At 57.9% G+C, this 25,406-nt stretch overlaps 11 protein-coding genes across 11 annotated transcripts; 5 read left to right on the top strand and 6 right to left on the bottom strand.

Moving 5' to 3' along the window:
- Positions 1-523: 523 nt before the first annotated feature.
- UV8b_06919 (uncharacterized protein) lies at positions 524-2,915 on the top strand (the record flags this gene model as incomplete). The annotated part of the gene is made up of 4 exons (XM_043144416.1): positions 524-660; positions 743-869; positions 939-2,347; positions 2,423-2,915. 4 exons carry the CDS (start codon positions 524-526, stop codon positions 2,913-2,915), a joined length of 2,166 nt encoding a protein of 721 aa, XP_043000351.1.
- Positions 2,916-3,213: 298 nt separating this feature from the next.
- UV8b_06918 (uncharacterized protein) lies at positions 3,214-4,205 on the bottom strand (the record flags this gene model as incomplete). Its single annotated transcript, XM_043144415.1, has 3 exons — positions 3,214-3,846; positions 3,964-4,075; positions 4,168-4,205. The coding sequence occupies 3 exons, from the start codon at positions 4,203-4,205 to the stop codon at positions 3,214-3,216; spliced, it is 783 nt and encodes a 260-aa protein (XP_043000350.1).
- A 540-nt stretch (positions 4,206-4,745) lies between these two features.
- On the top strand, positions 4,746-6,781 carry UV8b_06917 (uncharacterized protein; the record flags this gene model as incomplete). The annotated part of the gene is made up of 3 exons (XM_043144414.1): positions 4,746-5,033; positions 5,224-6,701; positions 6,763-6,781. The coding sequence occupies 3 exons, from the start codon at positions 4,746-4,748 to the stop codon at positions 6,779-6,781; spliced, it is 1,785 nt and encodes a 594-aa protein (XP_043000349.1).
- Positions 6,782-7,136: 355 nt separating this feature from the next.
- On the bottom strand, positions 7,137-7,599 carry UV8b_06916 (uncharacterized protein; the record flags this gene model as incomplete). Its single annotated transcript, XM_043144413.1, has 2 exons — positions 7,137-7,273; positions 7,398-7,599. The coding sequence occupies 2 exons, from the start codon at positions 7,597-7,599 to the stop codon at positions 7,137-7,139; spliced, it is 339 nt and encodes a 112-aa protein (XP_043000348.1).
- Positions 7,600-9,265: 1,666 nt separating this feature from the next.
- UV8b_06915 (uncharacterized protein) lies at positions 9,266-11,970 on the bottom strand (the record flags this gene model as incomplete). Its single annotated transcript, XM_043144412.1, has 3 exons — positions 9,266-9,505; positions 9,655-11,627; positions 11,739-11,970. The coding sequence occupies 3 exons, from the start codon at positions 11,968-11,970 to the stop codon at positions 9,266-9,268; spliced, it is 2,445 nt and encodes an 814-aa protein (XP_043000347.1).
- A 678-nt stretch (positions 11,971-12,648) lies between these two features.
- Positions 12,649-13,323, top strand: UV8b_06914 (uncharacterized protein; the record flags this gene model as incomplete). The annotated part of the gene is made up of 1 exon (XM_043144411.1): positions 12,649-13,323. The coding sequence occupies one exon, from the start codon at positions 12,649-12,651 to the stop codon at positions 13,321-13,323; it is 675 nt and encodes a 224-aa protein (XP_043000346.1).
- Positions 13,324-13,701: 378 nt separating this feature from the next.
- On the bottom strand, positions 13,702-19,089 carry UV8b_06913 (uncharacterized protein; the record flags this gene model as incomplete). Its single annotated transcript, XM_043144410.1, has 2 exons — positions 13,702-15,365; positions 15,426-19,089. The coding sequence occupies 2 exons, from the start codon at positions 19,087-19,089 to the stop codon at positions 13,702-13,704; spliced, it is 5,328 nt and encodes a 1,775-aa protein (XP_043000345.1).
- Positions 19,090-19,753: 664 nt separating this feature from the next.
- UV8b_06912 (uncharacterized protein) lies at positions 19,754-20,644 on the bottom strand (the record flags this gene model as incomplete). The annotated part of the gene is made up of 3 exons (XM_043144409.1): positions 19,754-20,045; positions 20,146-20,462; positions 20,615-20,644. 3 exons carry the CDS (start codon positions 20,642-20,644, stop codon positions 19,754-19,756), a joined length of 639 nt encoding a protein of 212 aa, XP_043000344.1.
- Positions 20,645-21,258: 614 nt separating this feature from the next.
- On the top strand, positions 21,259-21,863 carry UV8b_06911 (uncharacterized protein; the record flags this gene model as incomplete). Its single annotated transcript, XM_043144408.1, has 3 exons — positions 21,259-21,294; positions 21,413-21,756; positions 21,809-21,863. The coding sequence occupies 3 exons, from the start codon at positions 21,259-21,261 to the stop codon at positions 21,861-21,863; spliced, it is 435 nt and encodes a 144-aa protein (XP_043000343.1).
- A 226-nt stretch (positions 21,864-22,089) lies between these two features.
- On the bottom strand, positions 22,090-23,202 carry UV8b_06910 (uncharacterized protein; the record flags this gene model as incomplete). The annotated part of the gene is made up of 2 exons (XM_043144407.1): positions 22,090-22,779; positions 22,828-23,202. The coding sequence occupies 2 exons, from the start codon at positions 23,200-23,202 to the stop codon at positions 22,090-22,092; spliced, it is 1,065 nt and encodes a 354-aa protein (XP_043000342.1).
- A 667-nt stretch (positions 23,203-23,869) lies between these two features.
- On the top strand, positions 23,870-25,095 carry UV8b_06909 (uncharacterized protein; the record flags this gene model as incomplete). Its single annotated transcript, XM_043144406.1, has 4 exons — positions 23,870-23,912; positions 23,978-24,083; positions 24,176-25,016; positions 25,069-25,095. The coding sequence occupies 4 exons, from the start codon at positions 23,870-23,872 to the stop codon at positions 25,093-25,095; spliced, it is 1,017 nt and encodes a 338-aa protein (XP_043000341.1).
- Between the last annotated feature and the right edge of the window lie 311 nt (positions 25,096-25,406).

Below are 25,406 nucleotides of genomic sequence, written 5' to 3'. Positions count from 1 at the left end.
ATTCACGTCAATTCCTTGGCTGGCAGGAATAAACAAGGTGCCTCAGCAAGCCATCAATAACAACTGGGCGGTCGCACCAGCAGCCACGATGATATGATGGATAAGAGAAGCCAGCAGCAGAGCAGAGCAGCAAAGAAGCCAGCAGGGAGAAGCCAGAGAGAGGGTCAGCTGGCTGGCGGCACTGGGAGATCCGCCGATAATACTCCGACAGCCCACTGCTAGCTCGCCGGACTATTCGGGCGGCTCACCAGCGGCAATTTTTCCGAGGTCCCTGCCAAGCCCCGGCCGAAACTTTGTGGTCCGTCGCGTGCAGGTCGCGTCTGGTCGGTGGGCAAATCGCGTAAAGTGGTTTCACCGCCCCTCCTCCCACCGTCCCCCCAACATAGTGACGGCAACGGCAACGGCAACGGCAACGGCAACGGCAACGGCATTGCATCTTGTTCCCGTCGACCTGCGTTCGAGTCTGGCCATTCCGGGACCTCGCAGAATATCCAGCTGACAGGTGCGGAAAGAGTCGCCAACCATGGATCGACAGTCGGTGTATTCCGCGCACGTTTTCGAGCCGAGCATCGGCGAAAACGGTGACACCCGACTCCAATTGCAGCAGCAGCTCGAGACTTTCATTCTTGATTTTCGCCTCGACAATAACTTTGTCTATCGGTATGCAGGCGGCTCCTGGGCCGGGAATCATTGCGAAGCCGGAGCAAAGCTCTGTCGTCTGGCTCACTAACATGATTCTCAGCGATCAGTTGCGCGAGAACGCACTTCTGAAAAGGTTCTACTGCGATGTCAACATCAGCGATCTCATCAACTTCAACGAGGAGCTTGCTCACAAGCTCGCTTCCGAACCCGCCGACATCATACCCCTTGTACGTACGCACAGCTTCTCGGAATGCTTGCCTCCCATCCGACTTGCCAGCTAATGAAAACTCGCCTAGTTCGAAGCGGCGTTGAAAAAATGCACCCATCGAATTGTTTTCCCTCACGAGAAAAAAGTCGACCTGCCGGACCACCAGCTTCTGCTGCATTCAGATGCCCAAGACGTATCTATCCGCAACCTCGACTCCATGACCATCGCCCGACTTGTTCGAGTCCCTGGAATCGTAATCGGTGCTTCAGTCATGTCATCCAAAGCCACGCAACTTTATATTCAGTGCCGCAATTGCCAGTTCCAGTCCGTCATTCCTGTGCTGGGCGGCTTCACCGGCGTATCTCTACCGAGACAGTGCGGCCGCGAGCGAGTTCCCAACGACCCGACCCCAAAGTGCCCCTTGGATCCTTACTTTGTCATGCACGAAAAGTCTCAGTTTGTCGACCAGCAAATCATCAAGCTTCAGGAAGCGCCGGACCAAGTGCCCGTAGGAGAGCTGCCGCGACATGTTCTCATTTCCGCCGACCGGTACCTCACGAATCGCGTTGTCCCTGGTTCGCGGTGCACAGTCATGGGCATCTTTTCCATCTACCAGAACAAGGCATCCAAAAACTCGTCCACGGCGGGAGCAGTCGCCATCCGGACGCCGTACCTAAGAGCGGTAGGCATCCAGACGGACCTGGACCAGACCGGCAAAGGCTCTGCCACTTTCTCCGAGGAGGAGGAACAAGAGTTTTTGGAGCTGAGCAGACGGCCAGACCTGTACAACATCATGACGGATTGCATTGCGCCATCCATCTACGGTAACAGAGACATCAAGAAGTCCATCCTGTGCCTTTTATTAGGCGGTTCGAAAAAAATTCTCCCCGACGGCATGAAGTTGAGAGGCGACATCAACGTGCTTCTTCTCGGCGACCCCGGTACCGCAAAGTCGCAGCTCTTGAAATTCGTGGAAAAGGCAGCCCCCATCTCCATCTACACATCCGGCAAGGGCTCGTCGGCCGCTGGTCTGACGGCATCCGTTCACCGAGACCAGTCCACCAGGGAGTTCTACCTGGAAGGCGGGGCCATGGTCCTGGCCGACGGAGGTGTTGTTTGCATTGACGAGTTTGACAAGATGAGGGACGAGGATCGTGTCGCCATCCACGAGGCCATGGAGCAGCAGACCATTTCCATTGCCAAGGCCGGCATCACCACGATCCTAAACGCAAGAACCTCGGTGTTGGCTGCCGCCAACCCCATCTTTGGTCGTTACGACGACATGAAGACTCCTGGGGAGAATATCGACTTCCAAACCACCATTTTATCCCGTTTCGACATGATCTTCATCGTCAAGGATGAGCACACGAGGGAAAAGGACGAGAAAATGGCCAGACACGTCATGGGAATCCACATGGACGGTCGCGGAAGAGAGGAAGTTGCCGAATCCGAGATTCCCGTCGACAAGATGCGAAGATACATCACGTATTGCAGAACGTAGGATCCCCGGAGCCCCCCATGCTCGCCCCGTGACGCGGTTGAGAATAACCCTCGCTGACGGCGTGTGAATAGGCGATGCGCACCGCGACTTAGCGCCGAGGCCGCCGAGAAGCTGTCCTCGCACTTTGTCTCCATCCGACGGCAAGTGCACGCGGCCGAGATTGAAGCCAACACCCGTTCGTCCATCCCCATCACCGTCCGCCAGCTGGAGGCTATTGTGCGAATCACCGAGTCTCTGGCCAAGTTGACGCTGTCGCCGATTGCCACGGAGGAGCACGTCGACGAGGCCATCCGACTGTTCCTGTGCTCCACCATGGACGCCGTAAACCAGGGCAGCAACCAGGGCAGCCGCGAGCTGAATGAGGAAGTGAACCGGCTGGAGGCCGAGCTCAAGCGTCGCCTGCCGATTGGCTGGAGCACGAGCCTGGCGACGCTGAGGCGAGAAATGGTAGAGGGCAAAGGCTACAGCGAGCAAGCGTTGAACAGGGCGCTGATGGTGCTGCAAAGACGCGATACCATCATGTTTCGCAACTCGGGCGCCCAGGTGTATCGGCATGGTGCTTGAGTAGGGGGGGGGGGGGGGGTTCTGACGACTGTTTGGTTTCCATGTTATTCTGAAGTATGAAAGCAGGGTTTCCTGGTCACTGAGGGTTTTACTGAGGATTTACTGAATGGGAGGTCACCTGTACATTGGCGCTTGGGTGTAACGAATACAATGTGAAATGGCTCATCTTCCATGCAGCGGGTTCTCGTGTCTTCATTGTCGAGTCCGCAGTGTCCCATCCCGCTCGAAAGCGGCGTGTAGCTTTTGTATATTTTATACATCAATGTCCCCGCGCGTCAATCTGCGCCAAAGTCCCATCTCAGCCGTCGACTTCCATGGCTTCCTCCGCCTCGCCACTCGCTTGGCCATCGGCCACACTGTCGATCCATTGCTTGACCTCAAACTCCTCATAGAGCTTAAAGTGCTCGATGGCCTTGCTTCCCGGGGCCTGCACGCCGACCAGGCCGACGGACGTGTTGTCGACAGTCAGCTCCTTGTCCTGCACCAAGCTCTCCCGCAGGGCCTTGAGGCCGTGCTTGACCAGCTCCTCCCGTGAGCAGTCGGCAAAGGCCTCGACGTTGCGCTCCAGGTACGTCCTGGCCATCTGGCTGCGAGCGCCAATGGCAAAGGCAACCATCTCCTCCGTCATGCCCGAGGGCTGGAACTCGAACAGGTGGGGGCCCTTTTCGTCCACGCCCGCCACCAGCAGGCCGACGCCGTACGGCCGGCGGCCGTACATCTGCGTGTTGGCCTGGGCCTTTTCGCCAATCATGTCGACGAGGGAGCGGAGGGGGATGGCGCGGCCGTACGTGAGGCGGTGGCCCAGGCACTGCTGCTTCATGAAGTTGGAGAGCACGCGGGCGTCCGAGGTGAGGCCGGCAATGGCGATGCCGGTGTGTTCGTCGATGGAGAAGAGCTTCTTTTGGTAGGACGACAGCTCCTCGGCATTTCTCTGTGCTCACACACGCGGCGTTTTTGTCAGCAAACTTGGCCGATCGAAGGGTGTTGGGTTGCAAGCTGGTCTGGCACGAGCTCGACGAGAAGTCCGGGAGAAGAGCTCAAGACTTGCCTTGACGGCGCAGAGCACGGCGTGGGTTTTGCTGACGAGGCCGACGACGACGGATCCTTGCTTCACCGCCTCGGCGGCGTATTCAATCTGGAAGATGCGGCCTTGCGGCGAGCTGGCAGAACATGGGACAACTGTTAGCTGCTGTCGGTTGGGCAGACAGCACGAGCACAAGCACGGCTGGCGGGATCGTCTGATGGAGCGTACAATGTGACGGAATCGTTGTCGTAGTTGTTTCTGAACATGGTGGGCTAGCTTAGGAGCGTGCCTGCGGATTTCTGGAGGATAAGGGGGGATTGTGCCGCTCTCAAAACTGGATGCAGGAGGGTTTGTCGAGGCCGAGCTGTTGCACGCACGACGCAGTAGGCAATGGGCGAGCTGAGTCTGCTGTCTGGTCTGTCGTCTTGTCTGCTGTCCTGTCTGATGCGGCCAGGCAACCCAAGCTTCGTCGTCCCTCGACAGCGCGCGCAAGCTGTCACGGCTGGGCGTGGCGTTGTGAGAGGGTGGGGCTCCGTGGATACACCGTCTCACCGCTTTCCGCTTGGGGTCGCACGCTTAAGCCCAGGTATCGGTACGCCGCAATTTGTGCTCCGTACCGCCTCGGCTTAAGTACCTAAAGGTACCTACCTCTTACTTCCTCTTACTTCCAATGGTCGAACGAAGCTCGCAGAAAACATGAATGTAGCAACTTGATGTACTCCGTACTGACGCTTCGATCCGCTTCCTCCTCCTCCGCCGCCGCCGCTGCTGCTGCTGCTGGCTGCTCGGGAACTGCGCCAACCCAAATGCTCAAACGCAGTCTCGTCGGCAGGTTACCGCGTATCCAGCCACGTCCGTCGAGCCGCCGAGCTCCGCTGCTCCAGGCACGGAACCCCTTCCGACGCACCACCGACGAGCCGCAAAGACGTCGCCGTGCCGCTGCGCTGTCCAGCCTCAGCCCCAGCACGGTTTGCGGACGCAATGGTGACGCGACAAGCTTCCCGGCAGTCGGGGATACCATCTACGCGCTCTCGACTGCCCATGGCCGAGGAGGCATCGCCGTGATACGCATCTCTGGCCCATCATGCCTACAGGTACACGATACGCACCCAACTCTGGCTCAACTCTGCCCCCGTCTGTTTTCTTCCACCGTTTGTAGCGAAGATGGATGTCCTGTTCAAAGGAGCTGTAGTGAAGATGATGTTCCGTTAAAAAGGAAGCGGGCTGCGACGCCGAGGCTAACACTTGGGACCTGATGCAAAAAAAAATCAAAAAAAATCAAAGATATACAAAGCCCTGTGCCCGGGCAAAGCTCCGCCGAAGCCTAGGCGTGCCACGATCCGCACCCTGCATGACCCAGCGGGGCCCGGAAGAGGCAACGAGGAGCCCACCGTCCTGGACTCGGAGGCGCTGCTTCTCTACTTTGCCGCGCCAAAGACCGTCACGGGCGAGGACGTTCTCGAGCTGCACGTCCACGGCGGGCCGGCCACTGTCAAGGCGGTGCTGTCCGCCCTTCCGAGGTGCGCCCCTGCCGCCGCACGCGTTCGCCACGCCGAGCCCGGGGAGTTCACCAAGCGGGCTTTTATCCACGGCCGTCTGGACCTGGCGCAGGTTGAATCCCTGGGCGACACGCTGGATGCCGAGACGGAGCAGCAACGGCGGGCCGCCGTGCGGGGGAACTCGGGCGCCCTGGGACGGGCCTATGACGGCTGGAGGGAGCAGCTGCTGCAGGCCCGCGGGGAGCTCGAGGCGCTCATTGACTTCTCAGAGGACCAGCACTTTGACGAGCCGCAGTCGGAGCTGCTGGGAAGCGTGGCCGGGCAGGTGGCCGGGATCCTGAGGGCGATTGAGCTTGCCGAGCTGGGCGGGCAGAGGAGCGAGCTGCTGCGCAAGGGGATCCGGATCGCGCTGGTGGGCCCGCCCAACGCGGGCAAGAGCTCGCTGATGAACCTGATTGTCGGGCGCGAGGCGTCGATTGTGTCGGGCGAGGCCGGCACGACGCGGGACATTGTGGAGGCGAGCCTCGACATTGGCGGCTACCTGTGCTCGTTTGCCGACACGGCCGGGTTCCGCGGGCAACGCCACGAGGACGGGCCGGGCGGCGGCGCGCGCATCAGCGCGGTCGAGGAAGAAGGCATCCGCCGGGCGCGCAGGAGAGCCCAGGAATCCGACCTCGTCATTGTCCTGGCGTCCGTGGAGCAGCGCGCGCCAGGGGGAGCAGCAGCAGCAGCAGCAGCAGCAGCAGCGGCAGGTTCCTTTATCCGCTTCGACCCGGAGACGCTCTCGCTGGCCGCCGAGGCGCAGGCGGCCCTGGTGGTGGTCAACAAGCGCGACGCCGTGGCCGTGGCCGACGGCGACGACGAGGCCGCGCTGGCGACGCTGGTCCACCGGTTCCGGCGGCACGTCGACGAGAGGCACCCCGCGCTGAGGGGCGCGCCCCCGGTGTGCATCTCGTGCACCGAGGACGCGGGCGGCGCGCAGGACGTGGTGAGGGCGCTGGTGGCGCGCTTCGCCGCCATGACGGACATGCCGGCCGACGCGCGGGACCTGCTGGGCGTGACGGAGCGCCAGGGGCAGCTGCTGGGCCGGTGCAGGCGACACCTGGAGGCGTTCATGGCGGAGGCGCGGCGCGAGGACCGTGCGGACGCGGACGTGGTGCTGGCCGCCGAGTATCTGCGCTACGCGGCGGACTGCCTGGCGCGCATCACGGGGAGGGGCGAAGCGGGCGACGTGGAGGAGGTGCTGGGCGTGGTGTTTGCCAGGTGAGTCTGCGGGCTGCATCCGTGTGCTGCGTCTCTCGTCAGTGTCTAACCACTCGAGCAGGTTCTGCGTAGGCAAGTGATTCGTCTCTATAAGTGCGCCATCAAGGCAGTCGAATTGCGCGGGTCAGCACCCAGTCTAGTCTAGTCTATGCGTCGTTTGCTTCCCCCCTTTGTCTATTGCCGTGCCATGCCCCATGAACCAGTTTAGAATATACACCAACTCCCCTGCCCATGCCCATGCCCATGCCCATGCCCATGCCCATGCCTATGCTCTCATGAATCAAAACCAGTCTATGCCAACTCCCCATGCCCGGCCCGAGCCTCGTCCCATGCGTCTCGCCACCCCGTTGCACGAAGCCCCCCCACGCAGGCTGTCTGTCTGTCTGTCTGTCTGTCCGTCCGTCCCGCGTGGCGCTCGCACTGCCGGAGCCGCCCTCATCGCCGGGGCCCCTCCTTGGGCGGCTGCGTGCCCGGCGCGCCGCTCACCACGTTGTAGCCCGAGCGGCCGGCGTCGACGAGCTGTCCGTCTGCCAAAAAGCCCATTTTTGCGAGGGTTGGGTTGGATGCGGTTTCTGGTGTTGGTGTTTTGCTTGGTATGTAACGGGCTGTGGATTTTGCCCGTAGAGGCGGACAGAGGTGGTTTCTGGTGGTGCGTGCAGTGGTGAGAGGTGTGGATTTTGTCCGAGAAGACGGGACGAGGTGGTGGTTCTCTGCGAGGGTGCAGTGAGGATTGTTGTGTAGTGTGCTTCTTCTTCTTCTTCTTCTTCTGCTGCTGCTTCTTCTTCTGCTGCTGCTGCTGCTGCTGCTGTTGAGACGGACGGCATTCCTCGGCGGACAGCTCCAGCCGTATATATACCTCGCCAGAAGCACCAGCGCGGCCTCTCTCTCGATTCCTCATGGCATCCGGAAGAAAACCCCCCTCCAGCTCGCCCCGCCCCGCTTCGCCTTGCCTCGCCTTGCCTCGCCTCGCCTCGCCTCGCCTCAGCGCCCCGGCTCATCTCATGCACAGGTTAGTCACCCGCCGTAGGGCTGAAAATGAGTCGTGCAAGTCGTGAGTCGTGACTGTCCGCCTTGCCAACCCCTGCCTGGCTCACGGCGCTTATCTCAGCTTGTGTCATTGTGTCATGGCAGTCACTCCCATCGCCCGGATCCCTGACGCAGCGTCCCCGTCAGCGCGTGTCCAGGAAAAGAAACCGCCCGCCCGTCCGTCCGTCCCGGCTGATGCTGCTGCTGCTGCTGCTGCTGATTGCCGCAGAACGCCTGCCTGCCTGCCTGCCTGCCTGCCTGCCTGCCTGCCTGCCTGCCTGCCTGGGCCGGGCTGTGACGAACGGCCCGAAACGGGGGCTGCAGGAGCTAATCTCGGCGGCGGAGCCACACATAGCCTCGCTGTCAGCACGGCAAGGCAGCAGAGCAGGGCAGAGCAGAGCAAGCTTGGTACAATGTAAGAAAAGAGACGAGAGGAAAAAAACAAAAACAAAAAAAAGAACCAGGGGGGGGGAGGGTGAAGTGGGGGGTGGTGGGGGAGGACAGTGTAGAAAAAACGTGGCCGCGCAGGATCCGGGCTGCAACGCAAGCACGAGGAAGGGGAGCTCAGCGGGTGGGTGTGGGGCGGGGCGAGGCGCCGGTGGGAGAAGAAGAAGGTGGGGGGGAAGGGGGCCAGGGGGGCCGTTGGACGGATGACGGATGACGGATGACGGATGACGGAGAACGAGGGCGGCGTGTCCGTGGCGTTGCGTCGAGATGTTGCGTTTAATGGAGACGGGAGTGTGTTATGTTGCGTTGCGTTGCGGTGCGTTGCGCGGCCGTTGAGGCGGGCTGGGCCGGGGTGGGATGACTGACTCAACTTTGCTTCGGTGACATGGACCAGCAGCAAAGCACATGAGATTGATGGGGGAAAAAAACTTTTTTTTTTTTTCTTTTTTGGACAACGCCGAGCCTCAGGCAGCCACCACCGCTCGCTGGCCAAACGCGTCACCCCGTCCGTCGTCAGCAGTTTGGTCGAGCTGGCAGCGGCCGCCGACAAAGGGCCAACATGACATTGATGACATCTGGAAGCCGCAACATGATCATGAAGCCTGGCCCGGCCCCTTGCACGGATTGACAACGGCCCCCAATGAACCAGACCCTTCCCTGGAGCCCTGAATCCCAGGCAGCCAGGGGCCGGCCGGGCTGCGTCAAAGCCATGATGTGATGTCGCAGCGGCACTGGGCCCTGCATGACCCGTGGCAGCCGACAAATCCCATCATCCATCTCCTGTGACTGCACTGCATCGTTACATCTGGCGCATTTGTCAGTTTGTGGCTTGTCGGCTTGTCGGCTTGTCAGTCTTGTCGGTCTCGTCAGTCTCGTCAGTCTTGCAGTCAACCCGCCCAGGCAACCAACCACCCGTCCTTGCCGACCGATTGCCAGCGCGACCAACCCAGGCCCCTTTCACTTCGCCTTCCACTTCGCCTTCCACTTCGCCTTCCACTTTGCCCGCTCGCCCTGGCCGCCATCGTGCCCAACACACACACACACACACACACGCACACACACACGTACACCTCCCCCCCCCTCTCACGGCTTCACGCCTCCTCGCCTCTTGCGTCGCCCAGGTCCTCCATGGCCATCAGCTTCACCACCAGGCTCGTCCACCCCGTAAAGTGCTGCGTCCGCTGCCCAGCCCCCGTCTCCGGATCGTACTGCTCCCACGCGAATCCCGTCTCCTTCCAGCTCTTGTAGACCGTCTCCACCAGGTTCTTCCGCAGTCTCGTGTACAGGTCCGCCGCCCGGCGCCGAAACGGTCCCTCCTGCTTGGCCAGCGTCTACGCAGAACTGTTAGCAATCCGGCCCGCAAAACGTTTCCCAGTCACCCATGCTTGGCTCATCCTTTGTTCAAAAAAAAAAGGGGGGACAAGGGGGACAAGGGGGACAAGGGGGACAAGGGGGACAAAAGGATGCAAGAAAACATTACCTGCAGCTGCCTCGCTGCCATGTAGTTCATGGGCATCCACACAGGCCCCCGCCAGTAGTTCTCGCCCGTGCCGTACAGCTCGTCCCCCCTGCTCAGGCTTCGGATGCCGTGCGCGCTCCAGAGCTGCTCCTCGTCGCCCATGACGTCCAGTATCCGGCCCACCTTGGCGTCGTCTGGCCTCATCAGGCCGACCAGGAACGGGAACAGCGACACGTATCCCTTGTGGCAGACCAGCTGGTGCTCCTCAAACGCGTCAATCGTGGCGTCGCAGTAGCACCCCTCCTCCGCCGACCAGTGGAGGTCGTCGAGGTTGCGCTCAATCGCCTCCAGGTTTCCGCCAAGCTCTCCCGCCTCTTCCTCCAGCCCAAGCGCATCCGCAATGTTCCTCAGCGACTTGGTCATCAGCCCGACCCATGACATGAGGTCGACATGGAGCTCGCCCGGGTGGGGGGGCTGCGGGCGCGGGTAGTCGTCCAGGCCGCTGGTCAGGATGTGCGTCTCAGTCCTCCCTCGCCATCGATAGCCCTCCTTGCTCGAGTGCGCCTGCCGGCCGTAGCCCTTGATGTCGCCGCGCTGCGTCTTGCGGAACCAGTCGTACTGCCGCCGCAACAGAGGGTACATCTTGCGGAGAAAGTCCTCCCCGAGCTCCGGGTTGTCCAGGTGCGCCGTGCGCGGCGAGTTGCCGCTGCCGCGGGGTGGCATCTGCTCCCGGGCCGGGGCCTGCGTGCCGTTTGCTTTGCGGAGACGCTCCATAAAGTCCTCAATCACCAGGAACAGCGTGGGAGGGTTGGCGTAGTGCGGGTACTGGACCCGGAACTCCTCCGGCACCTTGGTGCGAGCTTCATCGCCCAGAATCTGCTCCCGCGGGATCCAGCCGTCCTCGTCCATGGTCCTGTACCAGCTCTTGATGACGTCGAGGGTGAGGTCCATGTCCCAGTCCGCAATCGGGGCGAGATGAAAGCCCTCGTCCCAGAGGAATCCCCGGGGGAAGAATGGCCGAGACGGCACGCTCGTGAAGAGCTCGTATGGTCCCTCGAGCTTCTGCAGCCCACGCTCTCGGGCCGCCGCAGCCTCGTGCCAAAACGATTCATCCTCCTCCTCGTACTCTGGCGCATAGGACCGGTCAACCATCTGCTCGCCGTAAAAGTAACCCACGCCCCCGAGCAGGTTGGAAAACATGCTTTTCCCAAACCGCTGATGGTCCTCGTCCTGAAACGGAGCCTTGAGGTCGAAAATGCTCGAGAACCGTTCCGCAAACGACTTGGAGTTTGCCTCGATGGCTCTGGAGACGTCGTCCGACGTCAGTTCCTTGCCGGCAGACCCGGAGGAAAAGATGACGTCAAACTCAAACGAGCCCTCGTACGTTCTCTGCACAATCTGCGAGTTTCCCACGCCGGGCTTGTGCGGTACGCGGTACACCTGCCAAGCCGGCGGCGGATCGTCCCGCCCGAGGCTCTCCTTCACAGCAACAGTAGCGGCCTGTAGCTGCTGGAACAGCAACTGCGGCGCCTGCCAGATGATTTCGTCGCTGACGTTGGCGCTGTTGACCAGGGTAACGTGGCCCGGCCTCGAGCTGCTGATTTTGTGGCTGCTGGTAGGGTGCCCGCCTTTCCCCTCGGTGAAGACAATCTTGTACTCTCCAAGAGTTGCCGAGCTGCCGGCGAAAGAAACGTCGCCCTCGAACCCGACCTCGCTCCCCTCGCTCTGAGCTTCGAGCGCGCCTTGGCCTTCTTGCGCCATGTAGTAATAGACAACAGTCTTGCTCGACGGCGGCGCGTCTCGATGCAGCTCGCCCTTGATCCGCGCGGCCCAGCTGCCACCGTGAAACCCGCCGGGAATCTTGACAAACGACGTCGTCATGTCAATCTTGTTGCCCTGATCATGGATCCTCTGCACGCCGCCGGTTCGTGCGTCGTATTCGTCCCAGCCATATCCGTGGATGTCTTGGCCTTGCTCGCAGGTATACCGTAGTCCTGTTTGTATTATCCGCCCAGCCCCATCAAACCATCAGCCGTCCGTCCATCAGCACTCCGTCCATCGGCCGACCGGTCGCGATGCCAGACAGAAGAGCAAAGAGCACCCACCATCTTTGACGTCGTTGTACCCATCGATTCGCCCCCACATCAATCCCGTCCACAAACTCTGCGGGACTCTGGGCCTCAGCCCAAAATACAGGTTCGGCTTGTACGGGCCCCAGAACAAGCTCTGGTTATTCTGACGGCCGATCTCGCTTGTCAAAACGGAGACGTCGCCCGTGGCTGTCGTGCCCGCGACGGCCAGAGCTAGAGCCGTTGCCAGTTGGGCGATTCTGGCCATATTTTTTTTTTTTTTTTTGTTCAACGGGGGCTTCGGGGCTAGTTCGGATTCCCGTCCATTGAGCTCAGCATACGGAGGACGTTGACAGACGACGGTGCGGTGCGGTGCGGTGCGGTGCGGTGCGTCTCTGGGCAGCCCGACGGTCCCGCGATTGAACAAACGTGGCTTTCCAAGCTTGGGGGGTGGCGGCAGCAATCCGAAGGTTCAGGTACGTACCTTGGGGCCACCCCTGCTTCTGGTTGGAGCTTACCGATGGCTCCTGGAGCACGTTTCGGCCGCCGATGAGAATCAGTAGGGCATTTTAAGCTCGAGTTTGTCTTGCCAGTTGCCAATTGCTCCGTCAATATTCCGTTGTAGCATGTTGGCAAAGGTTTACACTCTAACCATTTTCCTTGGGTGCCTTAGTACCTACATACCCGTAAGGCGCCAAGTATTCACCCCCACCTGTTGCACCAAAAGCGTGACGCCACACAATGTGTGACGTTATCGGGTATAATATACTGCGATACCACCCCCTCCCCCCCACCCCCCGGGTGTCCCACCCCACCCAACCACCGGTACGTACCCTCACGTCACAATCTCCAACCTTCACTTCAGCCTCCATCGGACATCCGTCCCAGCAGAACAACAAAACGTCCCTTATTCCACTCCAAACCACACGGCTGCCGCACCCCAAGCATGAGCGACCGTCGCTCCCGCCGTCCCGACAGCCACCAACTGCGCGACGACTCAGATCGTCACCACCGCCCACGAGACAGAGACCGTGACAGAGACCGTGACAGAGACCGTGACAGGGACCGCACCCGCTATCGCTCCCGCTCCCGCGACAGACGAGCCAACGACCGCTCCAGATCCCCCGACAGACGGTACAGAGATCGCGGCGGAGGCAGAGGCCGCGACGGCCCCCGCGACAGGGCCGCCCGACGCCACGACGACCGCGGCCGCGGCCGCGCCCCGGACCGACGCGATCCTCGCCGCCGCTCTGCATCCCCCCGCAGCGCCAGCCCCCCTCGCGCGACCCTGCCCACCCGCTCCCGCCAGGACGACGAGAAACTCGCGTCGGCCCAGCGCCGCAGCCAGTCTCCCAGCAAGGCTGCCCAGGCTGCCGACGCCTCCTTGCCCGGCAACAGCAGCAGCAGCAACGCCCGCCCGGCCGGCGAGGACGGCGACGCAGACGACCACGACTTGGCAGCCATGCAGGCCATGCTGGGCTTCGGCGGCTTCGGCTCCACAAAGGGCAAGAAGGTGCCGGGCAACGCTCGCGGTGCTTTGAGGAAAGAGAAGAAGACCCAGTACAGACAGTACATGAATCGGCAGGGAGGATTCAACCGGCCCCTGAGTCCCGGTAGATGATGCAGTGCCAAGCAGATGCTGTCGGAAACAGGGGCGACACGGCATCGGCGTGGGCCACCAAAGGTTACGAGCTGGGCGTTCAGGTTGGGTCCTTTGTCGCAGGGGATAATGAATGTTGGAATAAACACGACACTCTATTTCTGCTTCCGTCGCACATGGTTCCGCTCCGTTTCTCTCAAAACACCCTCCCAGACGCGCCGTGACCGATGAGCGATGCACAAATTAAAGATAGAAGACAAAAGTAGGACAGCGCAGGACAAAGCCGACGCATAACCTGTCAGAGCCATGTTGCTGTAAACATTACGTACGTATGGGGCGCCCTAAGCCGTTGCCTGCTCGCTTGGCGAGCCCTCGGGTTGCTCGTTTCCCTCTTCTGGCTTACGCTCCTCGTCCGCCTGGTTCTTCCTTGTCTTGCAGTAGGTCCTGCTGCTCCATGTGCTCCATGTGCTCTGTAGGCTCCGTACCCTCCGCCTCTTGCTCTGCTTCCACTTCTTCATCTACTGTCTCGGGCACGTCTGGAGGGACCTCCTCACCAACTGCCACCGCTTCTTTTGCCCTGGTGCTGCTGCTCTGTGCCATGCTGGCATTTTCTCTCCTCCGTCTCCGCAGACGACGCTCTTCCTCTGCCGTTTGTCTTCTTGCTTGCCGCAAGCTTTCCCTCTTTTCGGCACTGTCGGCTCCATCTGCTCTCATGCCTTGCAGCAAGGCGGCTGCTCGATCGGCTACATCGTCTTCACCGTCGCGAGGCGAGCTCAATCCTGGGCTTACAACGGCACGGCCCTCTTCGTCAATCGCTTGGCCCTTGCTATTCAGTCCGCTTTCCGCCTCGGGTATCTCGCCGAGGTCGGGGATCGCCTGACCCGAGGCCACGCGCACCTGATGTTTGTCCTTGAGACGTGCTCGACGGCGTCGATCGCGTTGGTCTCGTGCTTGCGGTGCAGCTGCCCTCAACTTTTCCAGCAGCGAGTCCATGGCCCCGGTGCTTGTTGGGGACACGCTTCCGTCACCTAGCGCCCCAGCAGCAGCACCCTTTTGCGCTGCGTGCTTTCGTCTCATGGACGCCTCATTGCGTCTCTTCATCTCTTCCAGCTGGATATTCTTCTCCTTGGATTTCTTCCATTCAGACAAGAAGTTAGCAAGCTTGGCAAAGAAATCTCGTCGGGCGTTCTCGTCCGTGGGATCTTCTCCGTAAAAGGTCATGATATCCTTGTACGTTTTCATCATCTCGTCGAGATAAAGCTCCATCTGTTCGGCCTTTCGGCGGGCCTCCTTCATACAGCGCTGCACTATCTGGCTGACGCGATCCTCGGGATGGAACTTCTTGGGATCGCTGAGGTTGCCAGAGTCCAGAGACATTTGCACGTTGCGAACCGTGTCAATGTACTTCTTGGCGTCGGTTTGAAGCTGCTCGACGTTGACCTTTTGCGCTGTCAAGACGCCGCCAATATCGTTGGCGAATCCCTCCCACTCCGGGTACTGGCTTCTGACGATGCGTTCCACCAAATCGGCCAGAGAAGACTCGTTTTTGTCGTCCTTGACCATGCCCAGTCGGGCGAGGGAGCTCAGTTTAAATCCGCGAGCCTGTTTGTTAGCGTCATTCATGTAGTTGCCGATGTCGAGAATGAGACCGAGAACGTTCATGAGGGATACAGAGTCGCGCAGACTCTCCGAGACCATGACGACTTGGGTCATTCTCTCATTCAGCTCTTCATAGTCGGCTTCGAAATTTTTGGTGAGCCACAAGGCTCTCATACGGCTTTTCCAATAGTGATGCAACTCAAACGCTGTGTGTAAGTAGATTTGGTCCTGTCTTGTCAGTTCCGCAGGATCTTGTTCGCGGCTGTGGCTCTTGGCATCGGGTCCAGTCAGGTCTCTGCTATATGGCGCCATTTGCTTGGAAACATTGTCGGAAATATTACACAGGTCATCCTTTTGTAGGAATTCCATGACAACTTGGTTGTCGAGCACTTGCGGGTCGCAATGGATTATCATTTGCGCAATCTTGTCCACTGAATACTGTGAAAACTTGGCAAAGGCAATCTCTTGACGCGTACAAAGTTAGCAGAGCTAAAAAGCCGATAGTCCGGTTACGGCTGTCTTACCATATGCTTTGCGCAAATCGCCAGAAATGATTTGCTTCTTGTCACCCTTCTTCGCACTTCCACCACCCAACTGTTTGATTTCCTTGGCCATGAATAGTTTTTCAACCTCGTCCAAGATGCCCTTGCGGCTGAGCTCGTTGTACTTTTCTTCTCGTTCCTGAGCAGAAGGGGCGTGAGCAGCCCAGTGACTGGTTTCGGGAGTGTCGACTTTCTCCCAGTGTAGAGCCTTGAGCTTCTTTTTAGGTCTTGCCACAGACAGGCCGATGCTCGATGGTGCTGTGAATGCGGATTTTTGCGATAGAAAATGACCTGACGGCATAGCCCCGGGCATTGGTGGTGGCGGAGGGGGTGGCATGACAATGAATCCTGGTACAGAACCTGGCATTGGCGGCGGCGGCGGCGGCGGAGGTGGAGGTGGAGGGTTTCCAGGAATTTGACCGGGCATCGGGGGAGGTGGAGGTGGAGGTGGAGGGTTTCCAGTAATTTGACCGGGCATCGGGGGAGGTGGAGGTGGAGGTGGAGGGTTTCCAGTAATTTGACCGGGCATCGGGGGAGGTGGAGGTGGAGGCGGAGGCGGAGGCGGAGGCGGAGGGAGGCCGAGGACTTGGCCGGACATAGGAAGAGGCGGAGGAGGAGGAGGAGGAGGAGGCGGCGGCGGCGGCGGCGGCGGCGCTGGAGGAGCGGCTGCGGCAGGTCCCTCGGCCTTTGATGCCTCACCATCGGCCGATGTAAGTGGTGTGGAGGATTCCAAGCTTGGATGGGATGGCGTAATCGAATCATCGACATCTTCCGAGTCGCTACCATCGAATCTCTTTATTTTTGAGCCGATTTCGAGGACAAGGCCTGCTTGTCGTTTGGGATCGATGACGGGTCGCTTCATCTCCACGATGCGAGGGCGCTCGTAAATGACGCTCTCTTCGCCCTCTGCGTCTTCACCCTCGTCAATGGCATCGTCATCGGCATCCTTGCTCGTCATCAACGGCTTGCGGGGGGTTCTGGTTTGGCGACTTATGCTGCCCAGGACACTGTTGGTTAGATCGCGCGGAGGGGTTCCGCCGCCAACTGGAGATACCAGGTTGTCGTCGTCCATCTCCTCGCGCAGGGCGCGCAATCGATCGGACGGGCCACCGGCTTCTCCCCAAACCCGCCCTTCCAGCTTGTACTGCGTCTTTTGGCGCTCCAGTTGCATCTGTAGACGCTCCATAAGTCTCTGTCGGTCCAGAATGCCTTGCATCTGAGCTGCGTTTTCGTTCGCCTTGGTTTCGCCGGGCTTGCTGCCCTTGATAGCATTAGATGCAGCAATGTCTTGCGCGTCTCTCAGCATCAGGTACAGCTCTCTGGTCTCCAGCTCGTTCCGTTGAGCTTCTTTGGCGCGGATGGTCTGTAGGCCGCTGATCTCGGCCTTGAGCCCGTCCGCCTGTCTTCTCTGAGCTTCGATGAACCGTGCCTGCTCGTCGAGTTGTTTCTGCATCTTCTTGACAAGGCCATCTGCTCCAAGCTCAAGCCTAGCCCGCATCTCATCGCGCTCTGCCATGGCAGCCTCGGCAATCTGCCGCGACTCGAGAGCCTCATCCTGAGCTTGTCGCGCTTCTGAGTCGGTATGCAGTTTATCGAGGAGACTCTGGACGGTAAAGTTCAGGCTCTGCTTGAGGTCCATGTTTGGCAAGCGCCTGTCCATGGCCACGTAGCTCAGCATTGAGTCGACAAGCTGAAACATGCGAAGGCGCTCTTCACCATCCTGAGCTCGGATGAGCATAAGGTGCTGCAAAGCAGAAACAAAGTAGTCTTGAGCCTTGCTCCCGCTGATGCGCTGTTGAATGGCATCGGCAATTTGCACGGGGTCGGTGAGATCCCTTACGTCGCCCTCCACGCTGTCCTTGATGCTACTATTTTCCCTCTCAAGCATATCTTCGTAGTCAATGGCCTCATTGGTTCTGAATCGCTCGATTTGCTTATCCAGGAGCTCGTATTGAAACCCCTCCATTTTGGTCAAGATGCGCTTGATGCCACATGCTGTGAACTGAGCCCGGATGTGTATCCGCAGTTGGAGGTCATTCTCTGGCGCATCCACCATCATGTTGACCAAGATCAGTGTTGTTACGGCATACTCCATGAGCAGGTTTTCCATGCCGATACCACCGGTTCTGACTTCGTCACTGGCTCCGACAAGACTGCCCATCTTGCCTCGACCATCGACAGTGACCTCGACCAGGCGCATCCAAGCATCGAAGCGACCATTCTCCCCAGACTGAGCTTTGACCTCATCCAGCGCTTGAACAACCTTGACGTGGCCCTCGCCATTGTGTCCCCACGTGCAAAGAAAGGTCAAGATTTCGCTGACGAGTTTCCTGGTGGTGATTCTTGCCGATATGAGACATGTGGCCAGGGCCACCAGAACCTTTTGCTGCATCAAAGCATCATCCGCACCAAATTTATTGTTCATGAGGGCCTTCAAGCACTTGATGATGTCGTATTCCTTGTCGAGATTCTTCTCCTGGCGCGTATTTTCAGGACCCGGACCAGCTGCCGTCTTGCGATTGATTTTGAGGAGCAAAGTCACTAGAGCGACCTGGCCTTGACATTCAACGAACCTCTTTACCCAGCCAATCTGTTGAGTCCGGAGATTGACTTCCAGACTGCCCATCCCCTTGGTGTCGAGCTTGTCCTCCATGACCTTTCGGACATACCATTCCGGTGCTCCCTCCTCCTCAGAGTAAGTAGTAATGTCCGGGGCAGCATATTGGTTCGCTCGAGCAGTCTGCCGCCTCTTTTGCTCCCCCTGCCACTCGGCAAGACGATCCTGGTGAAGCAGCGTCCACTTTTTCTGTGGTGGATAGGCCATCATTTGTCGTCGAGCTTGCTCTGGTAAGTTGTGCCATCCTCGCTTCTGCATGAGCTGCAAAAACATTTGCTCAATCACTTTATCATCGTCCGGTTTCGGGAAGTGAAAGGCGTCGTGATTTGCTCCGGGGCCGGGAAATTTGGTGAGTCGATGGGATTCTCGGTGGGAATGATGCGACCCGTACGAACTTTGCGACGACGCGCTTGGTAAAGCTACTTGGGATGAGCGTGACAGTCTTCCAGTATCACGGACGCCGGCATTACCTGAAAATATGCTGAGGTTATCGCCAGAGCTGCGGCCACCATTGGCGCCGAGGTATGAGTCAAATCTCGAGGTATGCGACCCATTTACCGTGGAGGCAACACTTCCACGACCCGGGCCCCATTGCTGATATTGCGCTTGCCGGCCAGTGGACGCCATTGTCATGTTGGATTCCCTTGGACGAGAAGTCGCCGGATCGAAGGAGGGATACTGGTGAAAGTCCCCTGCGTTCTTGTTAAGTTGATGAGGTAGATGTTCACGTCGCGCGGGCACTTGGTCGGGATTGGGTAAATAGTCAACGGGGATCGGGGATCGCAAGCCAGATGGCATATTGTCATATGGGATTGACGTTATCACTCCTGCCATCATGTTGACCCCGGGATCAGGGGACGTTGGAATATCGACAGATGATGAGTCTCGTTTGTGTCGTGAGGAGCGGAAGCTTAAAGCGCCTCCGGCATCGAGGTGTTCGACATCGGTCGCTTTTTTATCCTTATTCTTACTTCTGGAGAAGAGTGATCGTCCCGCAGACGATTGTCTCGACTTGTCGGCCGCCGACATGATGGCACTTGATGGCTACAAGTGGAAGACAGAATTCCTAGGCAAAACAAGTAGAAACGGACAAAGAAAGCTGGCGTAGCGCCGCTTGCATGATGAAAGACGCTCCTGAGGCTGTATTGTGTGGGAGGTAGCAAGGGTCTACCACGGGCGGCTTTCCTATGAAAAAAGCCTTCTCGGCTTCCCTCGTTCTCTGGGTCCCAGATTCGGCCCTGACCGTATGCCCGAGGACAGTGAGAAAATAGAAAGAATAGAGGGAGAGAAAGGCGAATGCCGCAGATGAAAGATGTTCGAATCGATATTGATTCCCCTGCACGTCCTTCTTTTAACAAGTGTCCGCCGACCTGTCGTAATGGCGGTGCAAGGAGACGGAACGAAGGCGTGTTTGCGGCACGTATCGCAAGGTCGGTCGACACCGCGAGGGAGGTTGTTCGTACAGCCTTGTATCTGAGGGCCGGGTCGTTGGGGGGAAACGCGTGACAGTGATGAAGTCAGCATCCACTTAAAAACCATGGGTTCGAATATGTCGGTCGATGCGGCCAAGTGAGCACGGACACAATACCCAGGTATTGTGCTGGAAATAGGGGCCACAGGTGTGGAATCGATAAGAAACTGCGTGGTCGGATGTGGACAGGCAGGCCGCAGCACTTTGCCTTCCCCACCGCGCTTAAACGACGGCCGATCGGCTCGCGCGGGAATCTCTATCGTGGAAAGTCGGCAGTGCTGCAAAGTGCAGACTTGGGTTCCCCTTGTTGGGGGTTCGGAAGGAACAAAACACCGGGACTCCGGTCTCGAAGGCTTGTGGCAGCATGAGAATGCGGAGGTTTGTGCTTTGTTCCGTGGCCATTCCCCTGGCGGGCTTCGAACGGGGGCTCGACGCAAGGCAAGAGGGACCGGGATGTGCTGGTGCCAGCGCCACCAGGGCGTGGCGTGATGGCGGTTCAGGAGACTTGCGGTCGCTATTTGCCCCGGGTGCCGTGTGCATGTCTGTCTTTGTTCACGGCGACGGCGACAAATTCTAACCGCCAACTTGCCAACTTGTGGGGAAGATTGACGTACTCCTCCGTGCGGACGAGTTCATGGCAGTTATTGACACGGTGGGGTGCAGCATTGACAGCAGGTGGAGGCAAGCGATGGCGTCTGGCAAATGGCAAAGCCCTGGTGCCTTGCCAGAAGCACCACAGGGTGACAGGGACGACAGGGACGCAGCAGCGGCAGCAAGTGGACGCCTCCTCAGTGGCGGCACCAATCATGTAGGGCCCCATGTAGGCCCCGTCCAAAGGGAGACGGGCATTGCGGCCGGGACATTCTGCGGCAAAGGTCGTGGGAACGTGGGAGAATGGAGACAAAGCAGCAGGAACAGAAGTATCCGCTACCTATCCCGCGAGAAAGAACCCGTACGGAGGGATAGGGACGACTTTGGTGTGGCGTTTTCATGTCGCCTATTCCTACCAGTGCTGCGGCGAACTCCGTCCTGACGCATGGCATGTCCATGCAAAGCGCACCGTTGGAGTAAAGCGGCACGTACTTGAGAAGCCAGATAGAGTTTGCCCTTCATCGTCTTTCCGATATCGTCTTTCGGACATGTTTACGTTTACGGAGGGCTGCATCCGCATCCAACGTGTCCAGTTTACAACTTGATTGTGAGTTCCTCCAGCACCCCATTGGCCTCTGCCAATGGTCAATCTGCGCCGTGGGGCGGGCTTGACCAGTTTCGAAACTGTGCGCCGAAGATTACCCTGTCCGGTGTCCCCTTTGGTTGGAAATGGCCCGGCGGCAGCTGGCCAATAGTCTTCTGACTCTTCTCTCTGTATGTATACAATAAGTCCACCAGAAATCAGCCTGTGCAGCCATATTGGCACGCCGTACCACCGTACCATCCTCCCTAGCATGAGGTAATGCTGCGGCACCGGGCTGGGGCTTTGCAGCACCAAGGCTCCCTGCCGCTGGTAGACGTTGACCAGATTGACTCAATTTACACCGCAGCCCAGCAGTAAGAACATCCAGACCTTCGAGATTGCAGCTTGGTCAACCTCCAAGAATCGCCTCGCCGCATCAACAACCTGCATGCCTTTCCCGATGAGGTGAACCCATTCCCCGGCACCCAGCCACGTCTTCCGTCTACACTCCGCCCATCCGAGTTTCCTGGCCGACCGTCCATCCGTCGCAGCAATGGGAGCCTCATCGCCAATGGTCTCTCTACTCAAGGCATGTCTCCATCCAAGTCGTCACCTCTAAGCAGCACACCCACCCATTCGGTAGCCAATTTTTTTTTTTTTTGTTTTGGGCGATATGGAGTACTCATCTGAATAAACCCGCTTCATAGACCCTGCTCATCCCAGCAGTCATATCCCTCATCCTCTTCTTGTTCCTCACCTTCGCCGTCGTTCCCGTTTGGCGCCGGTACCGAAATCGCTACAGTCAATACCTCCCAATCGAGACCATTTCCAGCCACACATCAGGCTTGCGCCATCGCCTACTCAATCAGTTGTCAAGACTGATACTGCCCTCGACGTGGAGTAGGAACAGGGGCGCCGTGGAAGATGCAGCGGAAGAAGACTTTTCGGAGGATGGTGAAGAGCTGGGCGACGTGGATGAAGCGACCCTGAATGCCATCAGCAGGCACATGATGTCGATGGGACATGATGATACACGACGGTTAAGCAGGGAGTACGTATCTGCCGATCGGCATGACCCATCATCAATGCGCTAATAATGACAGTCTTGAAGAAGGCTTCATGGACGACAGCGACGACGACCGCAGTCGCAGGCCATGATGAGGCGGTCGGTTTACAGGATTCCTAGCAGCATTTACACATCATGAGCATAACTAGAAAAAAAAGAAATCGTCAGAGTCGCCTATGCCCTCTTCACACGAATTCCTTACTGGCACTCAGGGCTCCCTCCTTGGAATATAAAAAATCGCTGGCATGTATCATTGTCTGTACTTGCTACTTTGATACACATTTCCATAATCATGTTGTCGCTCATGCCCTCGACAAGTTAGTCCGTATTGGCGTTGCTTCTCCTGGCTCGTTGCCATAGCCACCCTCTGCTTTTCTTCTTCTCCCCATCACCAAACTCTTTCCAACAGTTTGTCCACCAAATCTTCTGCGCCTCGTCCAGTCTTCTCTCGGCCTGTTCAACTATCGTCGAATGGTATTTTAGCCGGGACTGCATCGCCAAGTCGAAATTGGACTTTTTCCTGTCCCTTTTCTGGGCATCCAGCCGTCTCACTTTGTCGCCTGACGTATTGATGACTTTGAGTATTTTCAGGGCTTTGGGAGTTGAGCAGAACTCATAATTCCAAGGTAAGACGCCCGCATCGGCGTCTTTGAAGGGCTCGGCCGGCGGTGTTTCTTTTGGCAACGTCCAGTGCTCACAAAAATGCCGCATAGGGATACAAGGGAAGTCGGGGCACTTGCCGAGACTTTCGGGTCTCGAGATCCATGTAAACAGGCAATCGTGCCCGAAAGCGTGGCCGCATGGAAGGTAGGCGAGTTTCTCGCCGTTGGGCGATTGCTTGGTTGCCAAGGCGTTGCCACACATGAAGCAGTATCGAGGCTTTCCTGAATCCAACCTCTGGTTGGTATTCGCCGTCGTTGCCTCTGAAAAGTCCGAGCGCGAGTGCGTCCGTCTAGGCGGGGCCGCAGTGATGGCGTCGGGACCTAAATTGTCGTCATGTTCTCGATGCTATCGTCGGTTGGCGCTGTCATCTCCTTGGCTATTGCCTGTAGGGACCTGAGGCTCGGCAACAGGAGACTCAGTAGCAGAAGACTCAGTAGCAGCGGACTCAGTAGCAGGAGACTCATAAGGGGGAAGCATAAATTGACTGTCCCCTGATGTTCTTTCCGTTGGATTTCGAACCACAAGCGTTACTGTTCCTCCACTTGGGGTAGTATCTGCGAAAACTCCCTCGTCGAGTGTAGACGTTGAGAAGCGTGGCACGTAAAAAGGTAGCCCATCGTGTGCCGGCCCGCCTTCAGCAGGCTGGCCCGTCAGCAGAAGATCTCTTGATTGAGCAGAAGGAGCATCCTTCTTCAAAAGGGTGCGCTCGAGATAATCGCGACCAAACTTGCTGCTCAGCCTTCTTAAAGCGTCTTTGGCGGGACCCATGGCAAGTTTGGGACGAATGTGGAAGGGTTACCAAACAACAGCGTCGCTCATAGCGGTCGGGCAATAACAGTTTCAGTCACGGGTAGCAATATTCTGATGTCGAAAAAGAACGGGGTGAAGAAGAGAGAATGATAAAACAAAATGGCCCTTTTTAGAAAAAAAATGGAATGAATGAATGTTGGTAGCCCGTTGTTTCGCGGTCATGAGAGTGTACGGGATGCGTGAGGCGGCAAATGTGTGGTGATGCCCAGGAGCATGTTGCTGGCACGGCGTCTAATATACAATTTTTCATTTTTCTTCATCAGGAAAGCGTATCCTTCGAGTTGGCCCTCGAACCTGTGCTTCAAGCGTGTCAGCGTCTTCCATCGCAACTTGTTCCGGCATGGGAACCTGCAGGAGGTGCTCCTAATGCTCCTCCACCAGACATGACGAGGAAGGTCCAGGGGCTCCCCTGCGCCCACCAATTACGGTCTGGGGTCGGACCTGCATTTACATACGGAGGATTGCATGCAATTCCCGATCCCCAATGCCCGATCCCCGATCCCCGATTGCCGATTGCCGATTCTCGATTCTCGATTCTCGATTCTCCAAGTCAATCTTCATTTCTCAATTAACCTTCGTCGTCGACCGATTCCCGAGCACCGAGTGAGGTGACTGCCTCCCCACAATGCGGTTCCGCACAGAGCTCAAAAATATACGCACATTTGCGAGTGAGACCCGAGGCGCAAGCAAATGCACCACCTTGCCTGCGAAACCCGTTCTGACCTTGTCACAGAGCTCACTGCAGCGCTCTCTTCACTAGAGAAGATTGCCTGGGTCCGTCTTAGCGATGACATTGCTCGCTTCACCGTCATCCCGGACATGGGATCGCAAGTCTGGGCGTACGACCTATTCCCCCCCCCCCCACGGTCCCAAAACCTTCACACGCAGGTTTTCCTTCCTCGTGCTACATGCTGTGCTAAGAACGCCGCAGGTCCCTATCAATGGACCTCATCTTCGAAAGCTATCACATCCAGTCAGCAGACTCCCACAACACGATCAACCTTGAACTACCCCTGCAGCCACTCCAGAGAGCGCTCAAGTCTGCGCTGAACAGCATATCAGCATCCCTACGGCTTACCAAGAAGGATGGGCTGCCTATTCTCTCAATGACCATCACAACTACCACCTCCCACGCGTCGAGCGCTGCCGCTGCGGCGGCAGCAGCTGCCAGATCCGCCACCGACGATCCCTATGGCGACGACGTCTTTGAGCCAGAGCATCTCGAAACTTCCTTGCGCAGAGAGCACGAAAAGGTCATCACTCAGGACATTCCTGTCAGAGTGCTTCATCCGGAAACCGTCGAGACAATCATGCAACCAAAGGTCCGCGAACCAGATGTCCACATTCAGCTTCCACCGTTACTGCAGCTCAAGGCGATTTCAGATCGGTTCACAAAGTTGGCTCTCACGGGAGCAAATCCTTCAAAGGCGCCCAAGTTGGAGCTGAGCGCCAACATGCACGGTAGTCTGCGGTTAAGGATTGCCACCGAGTCAACTGACATCTGCAGTGTGTGGTCTAATCTGGAGAATCCTCAGTTGGATCCCGCACAGCTCAACAGACCCGTCGAGGATCATCCAAGCACCAAATTCCGTGAAGAGGGGCCCGACAGGTGGGCCACTGTTCGGGTTGATGGCAAGGATTGGAGCCGTGTCTTGAGCGTTGGCCGTTTAGAAGGTCGAGTTATTGCCTGCTTTGCCGATGACCATGCTTTGATCCTCTATGTTTACGTGCCGCAATACGATGGCGAATCTGCAGAGGATTCGGTTGTTACGGTCAGTTGCTGATCTCCGATCTCTGATCTCCCAGGCTAATATACACTTGCAGTATTATGTACAATCTTACAGCATGTAAAGAGCGCAAATAAAATATCGGGGGGGTTTTTTTTTTTTAGAAAGGAACTTGTAATCCACGACAATGGCGTTTAAACTGGGTTTGGGCAACCTTTCAATGCGGAAAGAAGGGCATTACAAGCAGGGGAAAATATTACAAATTCATTACCTGGAATCAATGCGCTGTCTATATAGTACAAGCATTGCCCAGCTTCGCTTATTATGTTACAAAAAGCACCACATGTGCGTACACCGCCGTGCATCATTAAGGGTTTCCACACCCCCTTCCATTGCTGTTTTTTTTTGTTGTCTTCCGCCTCAACTGTATTTCGT

This window comes from Ustilaginoidea virens, chromosome 5 (genome assembly GCF_000687475.1).
Source record: "Ustilaginoidea virens chromosome 5, complete sequence".
Classification (NCBI taxonomy): Eukaryota; Fungi; Ascomycota; class Sordariomycetes; order Hypocreales; family Clavicipitaceae; genus Ustilaginoidea; species Ustilaginoidea virens.
The sequence above is the reverse complement of the archived record's forward strand: the minus strand, read 5'-3'. Positions and strand labels throughout refer to the sequence as shown.